We start from the raw sequence: 20,389 nt of genomic DNA on the forward strand, positions 1-20,389 counted from the left end.
ATCTGGTGTTCTGTCGCCTCCGCGGGTCTCTCCCTCAGGCATGGGAGCCCCGCGGCACCACTGCTTCTCGGACCAGGAACTCCGTGGGCGCGGGCTTCGCGCACAAGACGGAAGTCCCACCCCCACGCTAGGTTTCGTTTTCAAGTGCGCGCGCACATATTGCAGTCATTGGCCATTTTAAGAAGGGCTCGCTCTCCTGTTCAGCAGCTCTGTCGCTCTGCTTTCGTATGTTATCACGGTAAAGTAAAGTAATGTAATGTTCAGCAAGATTATATGTATATGTCAGGGGACCTCCACACTGATTGTCGGATCCCAACACACAGGACTTTAAGTTAAATATTATGCCTCTGCCTTTGTAAGCATTTTATTTGGAAAGCAAATCCTGAAATACTGAATGCAGAAAGTGACATTTTATTCAGAATCCAAGTGTAGGATGTCCCTCTGAGATTAGAGACATGATTTCCAATGACAGGAGTTCCTGATTTAATGTTAAAGGTGGCATTGCTTTGATTAACATTGTTTTAAAGGATGGCTTTAATGCATGTTTGGTTTGTTTTCAAAACTTTTGAATGGTGTGCCCGTGCCTTAGGTGCATCATCAGAGCTGTGTGAATAATAACAGCTATAAACACGTGCCTGAGGTGCATCATCAGAGCTGTGTGAATAATAACTGCGTCAGCCCCGTGCGTGAGGTGCATCATCAGAGCTGTGTGAATAATAACAGCTGTGAGCCTGTGCGTGATGTGCATCATCAGAGCTGTGTGAATAATAACAGCTGTGAGCCCCGTGCATGAGGTGCATCATCAGAGCTGTGTGAATAATAACGGTCAGCCCCGTGCCTGAGGTGCATCATCTGAGCTGTGTGAATAATAACAGCTGTGAGCCCGTGCCTAAGGTGCATCATCAGAGCTGTGTGAATAATAACTGCGTCAGCCCCGTGCGTAAGGTGCATCATCAGAGCTGTGTGAATAATAACAGCTGTGAACTCGTGCCGGAGGTGCATCATCAGAGCTGTGTGAATAATAACAGCTGTGAACCGGTGCCTGAGGTGCATCATCAGAGCTGTGTAAATAAAAACTGCGTCAGCCCCGTGCGTGAGGTGCATCTTCAGAGCTGTGTGAATAACAACTGTGAGCCCGTGCGTGAGGAGCATCATCAGAGCTGTGTGAATAATAACTGCGTCAGCCCCGTGCGTGAGGTGCATCATCCACATTGCTCAGGTCATCCAAATTCCTGCACTCTGTACCACACTGCTTTCAAGAACAGCATACTCTTGCACACCCTCTGACTGCTCACCAATTCAAAGTTTGCTAAAAAAGTTATGCAACGCATCGTCATACACAATGCCAATAACTCAAACTTTAATGCTGCGAGACCTATTGCATTGTAAATGCTTGTTTTTTTAAATATGACCCTAATATTCTCATCTGACTTTCATGTTCCTGTATGAAATCCAATTTATTCAGTCTCAGATATGCTAAAACATTACTCTATTTCCAGTCATCTTCCAATAAGGTAGTGATTTAGAAGACCTTGAGCCATACTTGTCATATTTTTATGGACAGAAAGATGCTTCAAGGCAGTACTCATGTATATTTTGACTCCCCTTCATTTAGGTCTCGCCTATGCAGCGCACATGCACTCCATGGGAGACCTTTAGCCATCGTACAGCCCTTTTTCACAAGCACATACTCGTGCTTGTGGCGGCATACAGCTTGCAGGAGTGTGCTGCGGCGCGCCACTAGCACAAGTGTGTGCCTTGAAAAAGAGCAAACAGCTGCAACTTAGCGCGCTTGTGCACAGACCTCACCATATTCCTAGCTTTCAGAAACAAGCACAGTTTTTACATTTTTCTGTGCAGTAGTCCATTAAGTAATTTTTTGGGGCTTCAACCCACTTGCATTTTGTGGTGGAAACAGGTGTGAAACCCTTTGGTGAACCCGTAAAGCTACATATTTTTAAAAGCTCGAAAAAATTGTGGTTTCAGGAATGGGTCATTTGTGTAAATCACTCATGGTTTTCCCCAAATAAACTAATTGTTGAAATAAACAACAATTGAAGTTAATGTTTTATCTGCAATTTTTGCCCCAATTGATGATTTACAAAGGTAAGGTACTGCTGCACCCTGCACTCTCCTGGCAGAGGTATATAGTATTTATTAATGGTAGGAAACCCCGCAATACCCAGAGTCAACAAGAGATACAGCTTTTAATGATTTTTCATTTTGTACTAATCATGCAGCAATTCATATAGTAAAATGTAATTAATGAAAAATTGCTAGGAATTAAACCTATTTTTTTTTAATGTGCACAAAGTACTGAGCTTAGGGAACAGTGGTTATGAAACTCTGAATTTGGGGTTCCCCCTACTATCAAGTGACACAGAGGAACATTTTGCAAAAATTTATTTTTCTTGCACACTGGCTTACATTTGGAAGCCAAAAATGGAGAAAACTCAACTGGTAATACCTAATCGCTGTTCTCACACTTGTCTTGATAAAACTTTGCCCCACTTGTGTGGCTAGGCCTAATGTCCAATGGCACATTTTGCTTTCGCTTTGTTTCGCTGTGACGCGAGCAAGCTGTGTGCTTCTCATGCAAACAAATCAAACTTTCTTTTGTTTCGTGTCCTGACTTTGATTATAAAAAACAAAATGCAACTAGTGTTTTAACCCGCTAGGTGCAGAAAAAGGCTCTGTGCCGTCCCGTCTTCCGCACCAGTCCTCATATTCTGTGGACGGCTCAAGGCCACCCTCATACCAGAGGGAGGAAATCAAAAGTTTGAGGTAAGCAGGGCATCCATTTTGGGTAAGGAAACTTTATGGGATCCACACGAGGCACACCACCCTTGACACCCCTGGGTATCTAGCTTTCAGAAATGTACAGGTTTGGCAGGTTTCTCTTGTTGGCCCTCAATCCCCAGACAAAAAAATGTCGCTACCCCCATTGCCAAATCAGATCATTTTAGTGACCGGAAATGTTGATGTCTCCACGATGTATTTTGGGGCCTTTCCTGTTCGGGCATTAGGCCTACTCACAGAAGTGAGGAACCATTTTTATCAGAAAACTCAGGGGACTTCTGGGTGAAAGTAAGTTTGTGGCTCTCAGCAGATTTCATAACTTTTTATCACATGAATGTGCTTTTTTTAGTCAAAAGCAGCAAGGGATTTTGGGTAAAACAATCTGGTGAGAGCCACACAAGTCACCCTATCTGGGATTCCCCTAGAGGTCTACCTTTCAAAAATGTAAAGGTTTGCTAGGTTTCCCTAGGTGCCGGTTGAGCTAGGGCCCAAAATCCACATCTATGCACTTTGCTAAAAAATGTTCAGTTTTGAGTGGAAAAATGTGATGTGTCCATGTTGCGTTTTGGACAGTTTCCAGTTGCAGGCACTAGGCCTACCCCCACAAGTGAAGTATCATTTTTATCATACAACATGTTGGAGAACAGAATAGTATGATATTTATTATTGCCAATTGGATTTTGATGCATTTGTGCCTTCCAAATGTAAGCCTCCTGTGTAAGAAAGATGACATTTTGAAAAACATCCACTCAATTATCTGCCTGTATGCGTGCCGACAAATTCAGCGATGTACAAATAAGCACTGCTACTAAACTCCATATCTTGTCCTCAATTCAGAAATACATAGGTTACTTGTTTTTGCAGTTTAATATAGCGCAAACTCGACCCAAAATTATTGGAGAACTTTCCATGAGCACCAGTTACATTACACATTCATTTTTGGCAGGCACGGGGAATCACAGTTTGCTGAGCAGACGCAGACAGGTCCCCAGTTCCAAAGTGGGCAGCTTAAGCTGTTACACCACATCCTCTCCCCGATATCTATTTTTCACTCAACATATTTCTTCACATGAACTGGTCTATAATCAGTACACAATGAAAAACATTGCATGGTGCAGCTCAGCTGTTGGCTCTGGGTACCTCTGGCTCTTGGAGAACTTACAAACACTATACATCCCCACCAACCAAAGGGGCCTAGCAAACCTAATAGCACATTGTTTTTGTAAATAAGCCATTGTGACAAAAAGTTGCAGATGAAAACATGGCCACAAATGGCTGTTTTTCCCTACTCTTTTTCAATATTTCTTTATCTAAAACTTTCTTTGGGAAACCTTTGAGGGATCTACACATATGACCCCTGGCTGAATTCAGAATGTGGACTACTTTTCAGAATTATATAGCTCTCCTGGATATCTTAAGGATTGCAAACTGGTTTGCACCACAAACTAGATTTAGGTTGAAAGCACAAAAAGAAAAAGGACAAAATGGGCTACTTCTTCGAAAAAAGTCAAAACTGTGGTAAAATCGTGTTTTTTTATTCAGCTCTGCTATATTCCTGGCAGCTGGGAAAATGGTGACTTTAGTACATTAAAAAGTTTGTTGGGGCCATATTTATGGAACAAAACAGTCACTTTTATCCAGAGCACTTTTTCCAATTTTTCCCCCAAAGCTCAAATGTTTTATATATTTTGGCTATTTTCTCGGTTCCCTCCAGGGGCATGCACAAACCCTGGGATATTGGAAAAAAAGAACCCAATTTGGCGTGAATAGGTTATGTGGACATAAAGTTATGGAGGCTTAAGCACGAAATACCCTAAAACAGACGTAGCACTGGGGGACGGAAGAGGGAACCTAGCAACAAAAGGGTGAAGCAAAAGCATTTTCTTACAGTGCTGAGGACTATCAACAGACAAACGTTGAACTCAGTGGGTCAACCCAGAACTAGGTGCTGTAATGCTTCAGGAAAGTCTGTTCCCCCAGCCCTCTAATTTACTAAGCCACACCATGGCTTAATCTCTCACGGCATGCTTAGTCACTGTCTGTGGGTTGCAGATGCGGATCAAATTTCAAACACAACAGTCACAGAAAATTCTCATCATGATGAATGCAGGGAACAAGAACTTTGCTCAATAGACAACGACAGGAATCTGTGGGTAAAATAAAACGGACTCCTCAGAAAAAAGGGTGTTTTCAGAAAATGTAATGAGCACTGTTAGACCAGACAGCCTTAGGATGGTCTTCTTCCAAAACTTTTTGCCCGTTTGCCACATATTTTGCGAATTCCTTTTTATCAGCTTTTGGACTCAGAGCACTTTACCACTGCTAACCAATTCTGAAGCACATGTGCTCTCTCCCCCCTAAACACAGTTTGATTGATACATTCACAATTGTCATATTTAATTTGCTTATAAGTCCCTATTAAAGTGACCTACATGTGCCCATAGCATACAAATTAAATGCTATTAATGAGCCTGCAGCACTGATTGTGCCACTGACACAAGTAGCCCTTGAAACATGTCTCAGGACTACCAGTGAAGGGCCTGCGTGTGCAGTTCACACTTCATGTTGACTTGGCATTTAAAACTCCTTGCCAAGCCTTAAACTCTCAATTTATTACATTCAAGTCACCCCTAAGGTAGGCCCTAGCCCAAAGAGCAGGGTGCGGAGTAATCAAAAGGTAGGACATGTACTTTTAAGTTTAGCATGTTCTGGTAGAGAAAAACACCCAACATTGAGAGTCCTATCCCTCTCATAGGATAACATTGGAGATTCCTTATTACACTTAATATGTTTTAATTCCTGATTGAGAGGGAGTAGATCGGTCATATTTTGTACTTGTCATAAGTCATCTTTGATGGTAAAGTCATATTTATTATAACTTTTAAAAAAACTCAAATTTTTAGAAAGTTGCCATTTTCCCGATCTTAGCCCTTTTTGTGCCTGGGGTGGATGACAGGTGGCTTCTGTGTATTCCCACTGGACAGCCATACACAAAGGGAACTTAGGTGTGACATGATGGATCTTCCAGGAAGGATGGGAGGGAGGAGATGACCACAGTCTCACACTTACACCTGAATAGGCTGTGTCCTGTCCACACACAAAGGGCTGCATACCCACCTGTAGTGAGTCTGGAGCCAGGGCAGGACGTGAAGTCCTCTGTGGACTTCAAAGACCCTGCTTTGAATCACCCTCACTTCAAGGCACAACTGGGTACAAGTCTGGGTCTCTGACCCCACCAAGACAGTATACTTCTGGACCTGAAATCACTCTGCCAAGAAGATGATCTGCTGTGCTAAAGGGCTACCACTCCCCTGGACTACTGCTCTGGAAGACTGCTACCTTACTGTGTTGCCCTGCTGCCCACTGCTCTCTATGACTGGGAAAAAGACTGGACCTACATCACTTGAACCCAGAGTGACTCCAAGGGCTAACTAACTGGTCTCCTGATTTGACATCTCTGGGACTTAACCACTTGGCTGCTAAGGCACATGATGCACTTCCATTGACTTTCCATTGAAATCAATGGAAACTCCATGATGAGTTACCCTTGTCATTAGCACTGAAGGGGTTAAAAGACATCAACTCACCTTGCCCTTACACCTACGACTATTGGAAGTGGGCATGAGGTGTTCTGCTACAGCACCGAGGCATTCACAGCTGCGAGACCAGAATTGACATATCTACGACATTGTGGAGAGCAGGACTGGTGCATCGCACTTGGAACCAGAGCATTGCTATCGGAACCCCCGCATCGCCACCACTGCAGAGAGACTATTGAATCATCCCCTCGATTGTGTGGAGAAACCGGGCTAATCGCCTTTGAAACCATTGCATCTATGAACTGGTGCATCATCTTCAGAACTGACACAGTGCCATTGTTGCATGGAGAAAATCGACACATCACCTCGGCTGCGAGATTGACACCGATGCATCGCTTGACTGCACACCGCATCTCCACTGTTGGGACCAGGATTAAAGTACTTTTGTTTACCGGGCCTTGTGGGGTCCCTGTATTCAGCCTGCGCTCCATCGTGGTTGGCCTGAACTTTTGACTCAGCCCCGGTCCGATGCAATCAGATATCCCAAATAGGTATTGCTTTTAAGCGTTATTTTCACAGTTGATCTTTAAAAATGTGTATCTTGACGTCTACTAATTGGATTTTTGTTGTTTGATTTATAAAATGGAGTTCTATTTTCTAACCTGGAGTGGAGTCTTTTTGTGGTGTTTTCACTGTGTTACAGTTTGAAGCACTGTACAACTATTTTACACATTGTCTTTTAAGTTTAGCTTCACTGCTCTGTCCAAGCTATTACAGGGTGAGTACAGGATAACTTAGGGTGTGCTGTGAATTACCCAGACCAGGACTGTGGTTTATACTCGGACAGGGTGCATACCTCTGCCAACTAGCAACCTAATTTCTAACAAGCACCTATGGCGAAATTGTTAAGCAGACCATGAAAAGAAAGCCGTATAACTGAAAAGCCTAGGATCCAAGACAAGAAAGTCTCCAATATAAACTTGATCTAAGGAAAATTACAGCCTCCAAAAACAGAAAACAATTAAAGTAGGGGCTAGTATGCAGAGATGCTCAATGGATGTAAATAAATATATTAAACTGACAACTGATTCAATTCGAGTTAAGGCATTCTGTGATTAAGCCTCTTGGAAAACAACATTTGATGGCACAGGTCAACCATTAACGTAATCAATCCTCCACCCCATCCTAACGACACTGGGTAAAGTCTGAAAATTAGCAACAGAACACATATTCCATAATTAACAAAGAGTCATTAGTGAAACAAATATTTATTAGTTTGCAATCCCAACGTTACTCAACGTCACTAGTAATTTGGTTCATATTGGTTAAACACTCACAATAGGCAATATTTAAAATAAAATCCTGTAACATTACTTTCACTTCAGCCAATAATTGGAATGACTTACCAACATATTCAGGAGTCCCCATAATTTCTCTAAGTTCTTCACAGTTGTTAAGTACTCTGGAAAGCCCAAAATCAACTATCTTAATGTCTCCCAAAGGACAGCTACTGGTCAGTAAGATATTTTGAGGCTAAAAAACAGAGAAACAAGTGTTAAAAAAGACATATACAGTTCTAAAAACCACTGCCAGAAACACTGCCAAGAGAGACTGTTAAGCACATTAAAGATATCTGGGTTGTTTCAGCTCTACACCCCTTACTAACGCATGGTTTTACCAACACTATCTGGCAAGCAATTATAATAAAGTATTTCAGCTAGTAGAGTGGATCTAAATTTTAAAGCAAGTTGCTTAACCAAGCATAATTTAAAAAGGGACATTAGTTTGCAATTTTACAAGCTACATCAGTGCGGATTCAGGAAAGCACCGTCATGTGATTACGTTAAGCCCAAGTAGGAAAACCACAAATTTACATGCTCACATTTTTTATTTGCCTTCTGGTTCTAAACAGGATAACATTTGACACACTTCATTGTGTTCCTGTGAAGGATAATATTCTCTGAAACAGCACTGCTTACATTTCCACACATAGGCATATTATCACAATACCTTGAGCATACTGTATAAGTGCTAAGATCACTATGCAAAATTATTGTCCGTTCATAATAGAATCAACAATAGCAACCTGTTTGGAACTTCGGCATGATAACATGGGTGATGTTCATTATAGAAACCGCATCACTTCCTTGTTTAGTTAGAGGAGCACTTGACTGGCACTACAATGTCGCTACATCTTGGAATTCCAGCCTAGCTGATTCCAGTCTAGCTCTTGCAAGGATGCTGCTCAACTCTTCACCAAGATGGACATCCTGATAACACTTACCCACAGGTAATGGGTAAATTAGATCACCATACAGGGATTTGGCAGATTCACCCTCCCTAGGCACACTAGAATTGGTAGTGCTAGGTAGGAGTACAATATATTACAGGATTTATATGCACGCATATATTTTGTAACAGTCAAATATTTGAACTGGTTACCTCTTTCACCATTCTCATAATGCTAATTACTTTATTATGTTTCCTTCTATTGAATATTGCAACACAAGTATTTTACTCAAAAATCATCTCCATTGTATGCTTCCGAAGGTTTGGGCAATTTGTGGCGGACGAAAGGCTTTGATAAATGGGACATGATTGGTCTGAGTACGGTAGGTGACCTCTGGACTAAAGGAAATGTAAAGACCTTCGAGGTGCTCAAGATGGAATATGAGCTTGGAGACAGGGAATTCTTTAGATACGCTCAGGTACGTCATGCTCTGCTATCAGTCTTTCCAGTGGGAACTGCTATTCCCGAATCCTCGCCTCTCGAAAGACCGTATCCTGGACGGCTATGTCCCTGATAGCACAATTTCACTGATTTATAAAAAACTGATTGACACCAGAATTGACTTGCTTGCGCACCTCAGGGCTTTATGGATTGCCGACGGACTGGAACTGGACGACGAGGACTGGCAGTCTGCTTTGTCCTCGCCTAAGGTAGTTGCCATTCCTGCCCGCCTTAGGTTTATCCAACTTAAGATCCTTCATCGTGTGTATGTCACTGGTCAGAGTCTGGTTCGAATGGGCTATTCTTTGGATGGGCTGTGTAAGCGTGGCTGCGGCGTGAATGGCACCTTCCTTCACATTTTGTGGGAATGTCCCGAAGTGGCTGGTTTCTGGTCCCGAGTCCATGCGATTATGGAAAATGTCACGGGGGTTCCACTTCTACCCGAGGCCCGGCGCTGTCTCTTGAATGTGTGGGAACCTAATGATTATAATGCCTCTCAGATCTGCTGGGCGACCCTCGGCAACATGATTGCTAAGAGGGATATTGCACAGCTATGGGGCTCCCACGGACCACCCACTGTACTGGCGTGGAAGGAGAATATGGACTGGTGCATGTTTAGGGAAAAGACAGTATATTTGTCTCGGGGCAGACCCAGAAAGTGGAGCAGAATTTGGTCGCAGGGGAATGCTTATCGTGGAAATATATGTACTCCCCCACATGACTCTACCTCTGATGTCTCCTTGTCCCCCTAATTGGCATTCCCAATGTTTTGTATTGACTGTATATATTGCATTGTTTACTTGCTGCCCCCCTCTCTTTGCAATTCCCTTTAACTATACTGTACGTTTTGAATTGTTTGGAGCTGCTCCCACATGGACTCAAGTTCACCATCATTATACTTCTGCCTTGTGCTTTATGTCTTGTTATTTGTTGTTGATTTTAATAAAAAGTAAAAAAAAAAAATCATAATGCTTCATTAAATAATGAAACTGCAGGCTATGTATTTCTTGTGCATCTCTTTGGGCATTCATTGGTAACCAAATGAAAAGGTTCAAGATCACTTACCGTGATTGCCTTGGAGAGTCAGGTTTGTCATATATTGAGGTTGCACAATCCATTTATCTCATCAGGTTAGGCGTACAGATGGTGCACTGTCAGCTAGCAGGACCTATGTATGCCAATATATCCTGATGGTCTGGATGGAATACATCGCGCACACTTCTGACATGTATGTTGTCCGACAAATGCACAGTTTTACTTTGGAAAGTATTGTATTGTATTGGAGGTTTTGTAGCGTGCTCAATTACTCATGAGTATCCTGGCGCGTGGAGATGCAGAGGAGGCAGAGATATCTAAAGAAATTATAATGGTAGTTTAAACAGGTGAGTTTTAAGTGCTTTTTTAAAAAGATTAGAATCCTGAATAGTGCAAAGTGATAGAGGAAGGGTATTCCAGGCGGTAGCTGCGTTCACAGTGATGGACTGGCCACCAAGGCGGGACCGGTTAAAGCGAGGAACCGCCAGCAGTTGTTGAGAAGTGGAACGTAAAGGGTGGCCTGGCCAATACCACGCAAAACGCGTCCTCAGGTATGCAGGTCCTTGATCGTGAATTGCTCTGTGCGCAAGGGTGAGCGATTTAAACACAACCCTTTGTTTGACAGGGAGCCAATGTAAACTGCGCAAATGCATACGGACACTAGACTGCCTTGTGATATTGAAAAGGAGTCTGGCCCCTGCATTTTGTATAACCTGAAGGCGGTAGATAAGGTAGGCGGGAATACCAGAGTAGAGGGCATTTGAATAGTCAAGACGAGAGAGTATAGGGGCCCTTGCCACCGTCTCTTTGGAAATTCTTGGCAGCAGGGGAAAGAACCTACGGAGGGATTTAAGAGTGCCAAAGCTTCCACATGTGAGTTTTTTAATGTGCTCCACAAATTTAAGGTCTTCCCCGAACCAGACTCCTAGGTTCTTAGCTAATTTGCCAGTCGCACTTGGGAAGGGAACATGCGGTGGCCATAAGGACTCTCTAAAATTGGGGGGAACTGCCCATAGAGAAGAATTTCGGACTTATCTTCATTACATTTTAATTGGGCCAAAGCGAGCCAGGAGAAGACTGAGGAGAGCCATTGCTGGACAGCCGAAGTATCCAGATCCCCGCCAGGCCAGGTAAACAGCAGCTGCGTATCGTCGGCATAAGCTATTATTTTTGCCCCAAGTTTCTCGGCCAGAAACACCAGGGGGGTCAAGTAGATGTTGAACAGCAGTGGGCTTAATGTAGACCCCTGTGGTACCCCTGTAGAAAGCAGTTTGGCCGAAGAAACATAGGGGGCGTCCACACCTGCTGGGTTCGATTGGTCAAGAACGAAGTCAGCCACTCTAAAGCAGACCCAGCAATGCCAATGGATACCAATCGCGAAATCAGCTGCTGATGGGGCACCGTGTCGTCCGTCCAGGCACTCCCTTTTAGCCTCAGAGATCTCAACCAAAGCGGACTCAGTACTATAGGTGGCACGGAACACAGACTGAGCAGGATGGAGTGCATGTTGTAAGGTTGGTGGTGGAGGGCCCTAGACTACACATGTGAATCTTCAACAAAAGCATCCAACCAGCGAAATGCTATTTTTTCAGTGACTTTGGCCAACGCTGGAAGCAAAGAGATGGGACGATAGTTGGCCAGAGTATTTGAATTAAGTCCTGATTTTTTAAGAAGTGGCAAGAGTTTAGCCTGTTTCCAACAGTCAGGGACAGTGGCCGTCCTGAACGAGAGGCCAATAATCTCTGCGACTTCGGAAAAGACTACCTCTGCCACACCCACCAAAATACGGGCCGGACATGGGTCAGTGGGGGAACCAGATTTCATGGATTTAAGGACAGCTAAAGTAGTTGCCTCGGTGGGAGGGGAAAAAACATAAAAAGCAGGGGAAGTAGGGGGGCAAGGATCAGGGGGACACATATCCTGATTACTCTGGTCCAGGCAAATCACACGCAGACTGTCCTTAATCCCCACAATTGTATCAATAAAAACAGAGGACAAATCCTCACACCATTGGGCAGAAGATGGAATCAAAGGTTGTTCAGCATGAGGGGAAAGGAAGCTTTTTACAATTGAAAAGATCTCCTTGCTGTTATTATTTGCCCTAGAAATCCTACCTGCATAAAATTCCTTCTTTGCTGTTTTTATAGCGTCATAGTAAACCCTCTGAGCAGCGTGTAGAGCATCCTTCGCAGAGGGGCAGTATGCGCGTCTCCAACACCTCTCCAGCTTTTTACAGTCAAGCTTCAGTGCTTTCAACGCCTGTGAAAACCAGGGCTTGGAAGGCGTGGCGCGCTTGTTGGAGCCAGAGCCCTGTTTGACTGAGGCCTGCACCCCCGTGCTGATCCAGGTGTCAAATTGCTGCACAGCAGCTATAAGCCCGGGGTCGAGCACAGGACGACTCTGCTGAAGAACATTGGACAGGGCTAACACATTAATCTTCTGATGGTAAGTGATAGGGAGGGTCGGGGAGGAAGAATTAATTAGAGGCCAAGAGAACCTGATGAGCTTATGGTCCGACCATGAAAGAATTTGGGGGTCGGAAGTAGTCAAAGCAAAATTGGAACAAATTAGGTCCAGAAGATGACCACCCGAGTGTGTGGGTAATTTAACCACTGGGTCAACTGGGCCAAATTGAGAGTTTCTAGCAGACTGAACGCATCAGGTGACTCCTTCATGTCAACATGAATGTTTAAGTCGCCCAGAAGCAGGAACTTAGAAAACCTCAGAGCCCGGGGTACAATCACCTCCTCCAGTGCCTTAAGGAAAAAACCACAAGGGCCTGGAGGGCGATAGAAGTGCCGCCCAGAGTGAAGTGAGGCGTAAGAGCAAGGGAGAAGTGAAGAAATTCCCCATCTCCCAGTTCGCTAGAGGAATCACTAAGGAAAGACCAAGTGTCTCTAAAAACAACCGCCACCCCTCCACCTCTCCCCACTGCACGGTCCGCTCTCATAATTTTGTAGCCCCGCGGGATAGCAAATTCAACCACAGGGGCGCAAGAGCTGTTGAACCACGTTTCTGTGATGAATAAGATATCAAGGTTGCCTTCCAACAGCAGCTCAAATATGTCCGCTGCATGTTTCACCATGGAGCGAGCATTAAGTAATGAGGCCAATATCGTATCTTTGATATTAATTCTAGGAGCTGGTGAAGGTGGGGTTGGGGGTAAAGTAGAGTTAAAATTATAAAGAGAACAGATTTTTTGGGCGCAATCAGAGACCACCCATGGTTGTATGCCTTTGCAGACATTATGGTTGAGAGCCATGAGCTCACTCTGAGAATACTTCAGTAAACCACCCACAGACGAAGAGGGAAGAAGGACAGCATGACCGGCGCTAGGCGCGGACGGGCGCAGACGAGCAGACCTTTGGCTTACCTTCGGCGCGCCAGCGGCGCGACCGTTGCGCGCTCGGAAGGGCATGTTCATTTTATGGGTGCACATCCCTCCCAGAGCTAGAACGCTGCCACTTGGCTAGCAGGGGTCCGGGACTACACCCAAGATGGCCGCCCGCCCTCCACTCAAACGGCACAACAGCCGCGGTGGAACAGGGCAGGCAGGGCACACCAGGTGACAGAGCAAAACAGAACAGGTAAGCGTATAGCCCCCAAAGATTTGAACTGAGCAAAGCGGATTTTAAAATATAGGTAGAAGCGCCTCTGTGCTTTCGTGCAAGACTCGTGCAGCAAATGATATAAAATACAGTACAATTTTAAGAGCAAAGATATCTCCTCAGTGCATCAAAAACGGGTCCGTATGGGAGCTGCCACCACCCACACTAGCCGCCAAGTACAAGCTGTACGACAGCATTGCTGGTTAATGAATGAAACCTTAAATTGTATTTAAGTGTGCACTGCATGAAAAGCTTAGGAAACCATTAAATACAGTGGAAATATTCTGACTCACTGCTTACTCATGATTACCCCTAGAATTTTCAGGTACAAAAATTAAGCTGTGTTGATGTACATACATATACTTCATTTTGAGGAGCAGGTGAAACCACTTAAGGCTCTAGAAGAGTGATTTATGACTTGCGCTCAAGGATGTTTAAATAGGGTCAACCACCTGTTACAAATCAGAAGTCGAGTGGTGAATTAGAAATGTGAAAAACCAGAATGACTGTAGTAAATGGAGGGTCATATATGAGAAAGGCAGCTATAGTAGCCCTGAAGCTCAGACTGGTGAATCGAAGGAGTGAAAACGACAGGCCTAAGATGGCCATAATGCATTAGAAAAATAGAGGAAAGGGCTACCAAAGCAATGTCCCATTACCAGAGTTGCATCCACATGAGAAATTGGGAGTATGAGGGAGGACAAACAATCATCTTCTATTATTCAGTTGATGGATTTCAGGGCCATTTGCCAATGCCACTGTGAAACTCGTAAGTAAAGTCCAGATTAACTATTTACCTTCTGCTCCAGGAGCTTTTTATGGAGTCAACCATCTAACCTGGATCACAGGCACCAGCTACTTAATTGAGGCTGTTCTGCTCCTCCAACCATCAGAAGAATACAGATGAAATAATGTAGTTTAAGTTTGCAGATCTACATATCTGAAGCAAGAACTCTAAGAGCACCTCCACCTCTAGAGAACACCAAGTTGGATAGGTTGTAAGTGCTCAGGTAAAGCAATGAATGATCTTTGACTGACAATGTCTTGTTTGTGAGACCTGAATCTGCAAGAGGAAAACACGTATACTTATCTGTAATTGTTGTTTCTTTAGCCCTGGGTTGTATACAGGTACTCTAATTCCATGCGACCTCAAGGTGGGACTATCCGGCAGGTGTACGTAAAACATTTTTGGGTTTTCCTCTTCAGAAGGAATGCACAACTTATTGTATAATTTGCTTTCAACACTACTGACCTACAGACTGGTTGTGTCGCAATACCTTATTTTCCTCCTCAGTTTTTATGATCAAGCAGGGTTTTACCATTCACATTCACTCCAAAAATTGGTGTAAACTCTGTCACACTTTAGAAGATGTTTGACCAATCCCAAAATGTTATGTTATGTTAATTGAATTTTTGAGCGCACAGCTGCCCCAGCAAAGGGGCGTCCCGGCGCTATATCTGAAGGAGGTAACATAACCAACAACGCAGAAGGGGTAGGGGGTAATTAATAAGATAAAGGAAAAAAATAAGTCTTAACAGCTTTCCTGAATGAAAAAAGGTCTTCTAAAGAACGTATGTAGAGGGGGAGTGCGTTCCACAATTTGGAGGCCAAAACCGCAAACGAACGGCCACCCAGTCTACATTTTTGGAACCGAGGAACAAATGCCAGATTTTGGCCAGCAGAACGAAGACTGCGCAAAGGGGTGTATGGAGTCAAGAGATGCTGAAGAATGGTGGGAGTTTCAGTTTTAAGAATTTTAAACGCAAAACAGAGGGTTTTAAACTCTATGCGTCTAATTACAGGCAGCCAATGCAGTTTGAATATAGTACTACGGGCTGAGCAAAAGCGCGGCAAGCCCACTAGGGCCCTAGCTGCCGCATTCTGAACCCGTTGGAGTCGTAGGACTTCCGCCTGGTTGGCAACCACAAACAGTGAGCTCGCGTAACCGAGCCTCGATAATACGCTAGCTTGTATCACCATCTGGCGGGTGGGGGCATCGAAAAATTTGAGGATAGGCCTCAAACCGCGCAGAATGCCAAAGCACGTGGATGCCACCTTCTTAGTATGGAACGAGAAGGTCAGTTTGGAATCCAACCAGACGCCGAGGTTTTTTAGTTCTGAAACAGGTGTCGGAGGAGGTCCCAACTCAGTAGGCCACCAGCTAGCACCCCACAGATCAGGATGTTTCCCCAGTACCATCACCTCAGTTTTGAGGGCGTTAAGTTGTAAACAGTTGGCAGTAAGCCAACTAGCAACAGCCCTCAAACCATCCGCAAAGTTCGATGCCCGTTGGTCAGAGCCCCCATTGAGAGCCACCGCCAACTGGGTATCATCGGCGTATGATACCATAGTGAGACCCCAGCTCTTCGCCACCTCCGCCAAAGGTTGAACGTAGAGGTTGAAGAGCGTGGGGCTCAACGCCGAACCCTGCGGGACTCCTTGGGCGATGGCATGAGGTTTAGATCTGAACGGTGGCACTACAACCTGAAAGGATCGTTCCGAAAGGAACGATTGAAGCCAATCCAGCACCCTGCCTGAGACACCTGCCTCGCCAAGCCTACGTATGAGAATGGTATGAGAAACAGTGTCAAAGGCGGCACTGAGGTCCAAAAGGACCAGTGCCGCCGTTTGACCTGCATCTAGCACAGAGCGGAGGTGTTCAACCATATACAGGAGTGCCGTCTCTGTGCTATGTCCAGATCTAAAACCATTCTGTGTAGGATCAAGTAGGTGTGCAGAGGCCAGATGTTTTGTTAAGATGTTATTCACATGGGCCTCTGTGATCTTTGCCACCCAAGGGAGGAGGGAGATAGGTCGATAACTCTCCGGCTTCAACTGATCTAATCCAGGTTTTTTTATGATGGGCATAACACAGGCCGCCTTCCAACTAGGTGGAACTGAACCGGAGGTGAGGGATAGCTCCATCAGATGGCGAATAGGTGGAAGGCAGAAAGGCGCTGACTCCAGAAACTGATCCGGTCTCAAAGGGTCGTCTGGTGAGCCAGACTTGACCTTGGCCGCTAGGAGATTGAACTCCTGTTCCGATGGTATGGGAAAAGAGGCCAAGCACTGGTAAGTACGCAGTGACAAGGTCGTATTATCGGGTCGACTTTGGGAAAAGAACGGTATAAAGCATTTACTTTTTCCACAAAGAAGCTGGCTAACGACTCACAGTGGGCTCGGGAACAGATCTCCGTAGTAGGAAGTCTGTTCACTGTGAGCTCCTTCAGGACTTTAAAAATCAGTTTGGATGGATTGGAGCTAGCCTGAAACTCCTGTGCATAGTAATCAGCGCGGGCCCGGCAGACAGCTCTATGGTATGCCTTTACCTTAGCTAAGTAGCATACTTTCAGATCTTTATCATAGTTCTTTCTCCATGCTCTTTCGGCTTGGCGACAGGTGGCTTTAATACACCTGAGTGCTTCCGAATACCAGGGATTGGGCTGAGAGCATCGGTTCCTACTCCATCTGGCTGGGATTAGGACATCGAGGGCTTGGACAATCCAAGCACAGAAGATGTTATATCCAGTTGCAATGTCATCCGAGTGGGCCAGAGGTGAAGTGATCAGGAGACGATGGAAATCCTCCAATTTGAGCTTTTTCCAGGGTCGCCTAAAAGATGATTTATCGGGCTTCCCAGTGGAAGATGTCATCGTTGTTATAACAAGCTCAATAAGATAATGATCACTCCATCCCATGGGTCGAGGGGGTGAGACCTCTGCCAGTTGAAGGTTAGTAAAGACCGGGTCAAGAGTGTGACCACCCTCATGAGTCGGATGACGGACCAGTTGGGGTAGCTGTACTGCTTCAAGGTCGTCCAGCAGACCTCTAATCGCTGGTATCTCCATGGCATCAAAGTGTATGTTGAGATGGCCAATGATGGTAATGTTGGAGGAGAACAGAGAGAGAGAACTTACCAGCTCAGGAAGAGCTTTCCTGAAGGCACTGTCATTCCCCGGAGGGCGGTATATCAGAAGACCTGACAGTGTTTGGTGCTGGCTGATGCTGATAGAAAAATAAGCACACTCTGCACCGGTCAAGTCCATGGGGTTCCAGGTACATGTAAAGCAAGATTTAAAAGCCACAGCAATGCCACCACCTCTCCCCTTACGGTTTAATGTATGAATTGCGTAGCCCGAGGGGAGGGCCAGATTAATAATAGCCGAGTCCTCATCGCCAAGCCAGGTCTCCGTCATAAAAAAGACATCAGGGCCTTCTAGAGAGATAAGTTCAAATATATCTCGATGGTGTTTCGACAGAGATCTGACATTATGGTGCCAGAGTTTAATGGCACTAGGAGGAGGAGATTCGTTCTTACGACATAACAGTATCTGGCTAGGAGCTCTCGTCGGTGTCGGTAGTTCCCACCAGCCACAAGGGCAGGTATGGGGCCCGCATAAGGGATGCTGAGCCGAGTGCGGACAAGAGGGCAGACTACTTCTAATCGAGCAAAGAGCCTGACTAGAGTACTGATGGATCATACTTACAGCACGATGATGTCCTGCCTCGCCCAGCGCGTCCTCAGCGCGGACAAGCTGTTTACAAGTTTTTAGGTCTGGCGTTAGTCTAGACCTTTTGATTGGACTAAAATAATAACTAAAATATACTTATTTACGGGGAGCTTTCAGCCACCTTTCGGTACCAATTGGTCTGTTGTGTCAGTTCAATTTTGCTTCCACCCCCTGCAGCATGCAGCATTGGACAGTGGGTCAACATAAGCAAGCCTCTGGTTACTATCATTTAAATAACTGCATTTTGCTCTTTTACAAAGTGTACATCCGCACACAAGGAGTTCTTTAAATCCAGTGTTGCCTGATGTGACAGGATACATCTGAAGTTAACACAGCCATATTCCAGCTTTATCAGTTTCTGTCTCCTTCCAATGCTGTTGTGATTTCATTTTGAAGTGGACTGCTGATATTTCACAGCATACCATACTGTGTTCCTGGAATCGGTTCAACTTTATGGTGTCCAGCACACATATAACTGTTTTATTTAAACACAGGTGAATATAATTTGGGTTTTACTATCCAATATTTTATAGTTTGAACTCTTTTGTTCCTTCTATCTTGTTTCTTCCCATTACTTTTTCATTCACGTTCTTTTTTTACTATTCTTACCTTTTTACCCTTTCTTTTTTTGCACTTTCCTTTTCTTTGTTCCTCCTTTCTTTTAATTCTCTTTTCCCTTCTTTCATCCATTCTTCCCTTCTTTCTTGCCTTCATTCTTTCTTTTTTCGCACCTTCATTCCTTGCCTTCTTTACTTTTTCCCTCTCTTTTCCTTCTTTCTTTCTAGCCTTCTCTCTTTACTTTACATTTTCTTTGTTCCATTCTTTCCTTCTTGCTTTTTTCTTTTTTGCCTACTTTACTTACACTTTCCTTTTCCGTTTGCCTTCTTTTCTTTTTTCTTTCCTTCGGTTTTGCTTTCGTTCCTTCTGTCTATTTTTTTACTTCTTTGCTTTTTTCTTTCCTTCTTTCTGCCTCTTTTTTCTTCCCTCCCATCTTCCTTTTTTTCAACTTCTTTTAATCTTTATTTTTTGCCTACTTTCATGCTTTCTTGCCTTATTTCCTTTTCCTTCTTTTTGCCCTCTTTCCTTCTCTGCTTCCTCTTTTTGCCTTCATCCCTTCCTTTTTTAACCTTTGTCCTTCCTTTTTTGTCGGCTTTCCTTTTTTTCCTTCCTCACTTTCTTAACTTCTTTTTTACCATCTTTCTCAAAGGCGAAACTAGCGGCCAATACCCCACCAATAGCTTTTTAGGTCTGTGCTAGCCAAGATCTTTTGATTTTACTAGAAGTATGTATAACATAGTTACTTATAGGGATTTTCAGACACACTTCATCCATTAGTCTATGATAGTGTCATTCAGTTTTCTTCCATACATTCCAGTATGCATCAAGGGGCAAAATTGGCCCACTTCAGCCATTGATGGACTATAAGTTAGGGCATGCTGCCCTTTCAGAAGGAGCTCAGCCACACACAGGGTAGCTTTAGTCAGTGCCGAGTGCACCAAGGTAATGTATACTTTTCCGAGACTGAAAAACACTTTTGTGTTTAGTCATGGTATTTTTCAGATTTAATGAATGCCCGACAGCTTCTTGGTTAATAAAGTTTTGCAAAAACCTTGGCAAAACAAGAACTGCCAAAAGGCTGGTGGCTAACATCCGATCTATTGGCTGTGCCAATGCTGGTAATATTTTGTAGTCTTAACTTTACAGGCCTCTCCCGCTGGTGTTTTAGTTTTAACTGTTGGATGGCCAACCTGGATACCCACTAGATTAGGCAGCTTGTGCAGGACTCCAGACAGAAAAGTAACTGAATACAGCAAGTAAAACAAGCATTTGCAATGCAATAGGTCTTGCATTTGTGAGCGTTTGAGCTATTGGCGTTGTAAATACCAATGCCTTTTATTTATGTATTTTACAAACCCGCAAGCGGCGCATAAACACACACATTGTACTTATAATCATTGTTTACGAGAAGCAACGCTGAAGGTAACTACGCCTCTTTCACTCCCAGCCTTGCTTTTCATAAGCAAGGACTATCAGTACAAAGTGCGTGTTTATGCACTGCTTGCAGCTTTTCCGAACAAATAAATTAAAGGTATTGTCATTTACAATGCCAATAGCCCAAACTCTCGCAAATGCGAGACCTACTGCATTGCAAATACTTGGTATAA

At 44.2% G+C, this 20,389-nt stretch overlaps 1 protein-coding gene across 1 annotated transcript in view; it reads right to left on the reverse strand.

Moving 5' to 3' along the window:
• STK17A (serine/threonine kinase 17a) overlaps positions 1-20,389 on the reverse strand; it is a 252,980-nt gene that overhangs the window by 77,666 nt on the left and 154,925 nt on the right. Inside the window, exon 4 of the mRNA XM_078688192.1 lies at positions 7,745-7,871. Within this exon, the coding sequence (XP_078544318.1) occupies positions 7,745-7,871 (127 nt within the window). The remainder of the gene's footprint in view (positions 1-7,744; positions 7,872-20,389) is intronic.

The sequence above is a fragment of the Lissotriton helveticus genome, chromosome 4_1 (genome assembly GCF_964261635.1).
Source record: "Lissotriton helveticus chromosome 4_1, aLisHel1.1, whole genome shotgun sequence".
NCBI classification, from domain to species: Eukaryota; Metazoa; Chordata; class Amphibia; order Caudata; family Salamandridae; genus Lissotriton; species Lissotriton helveticus.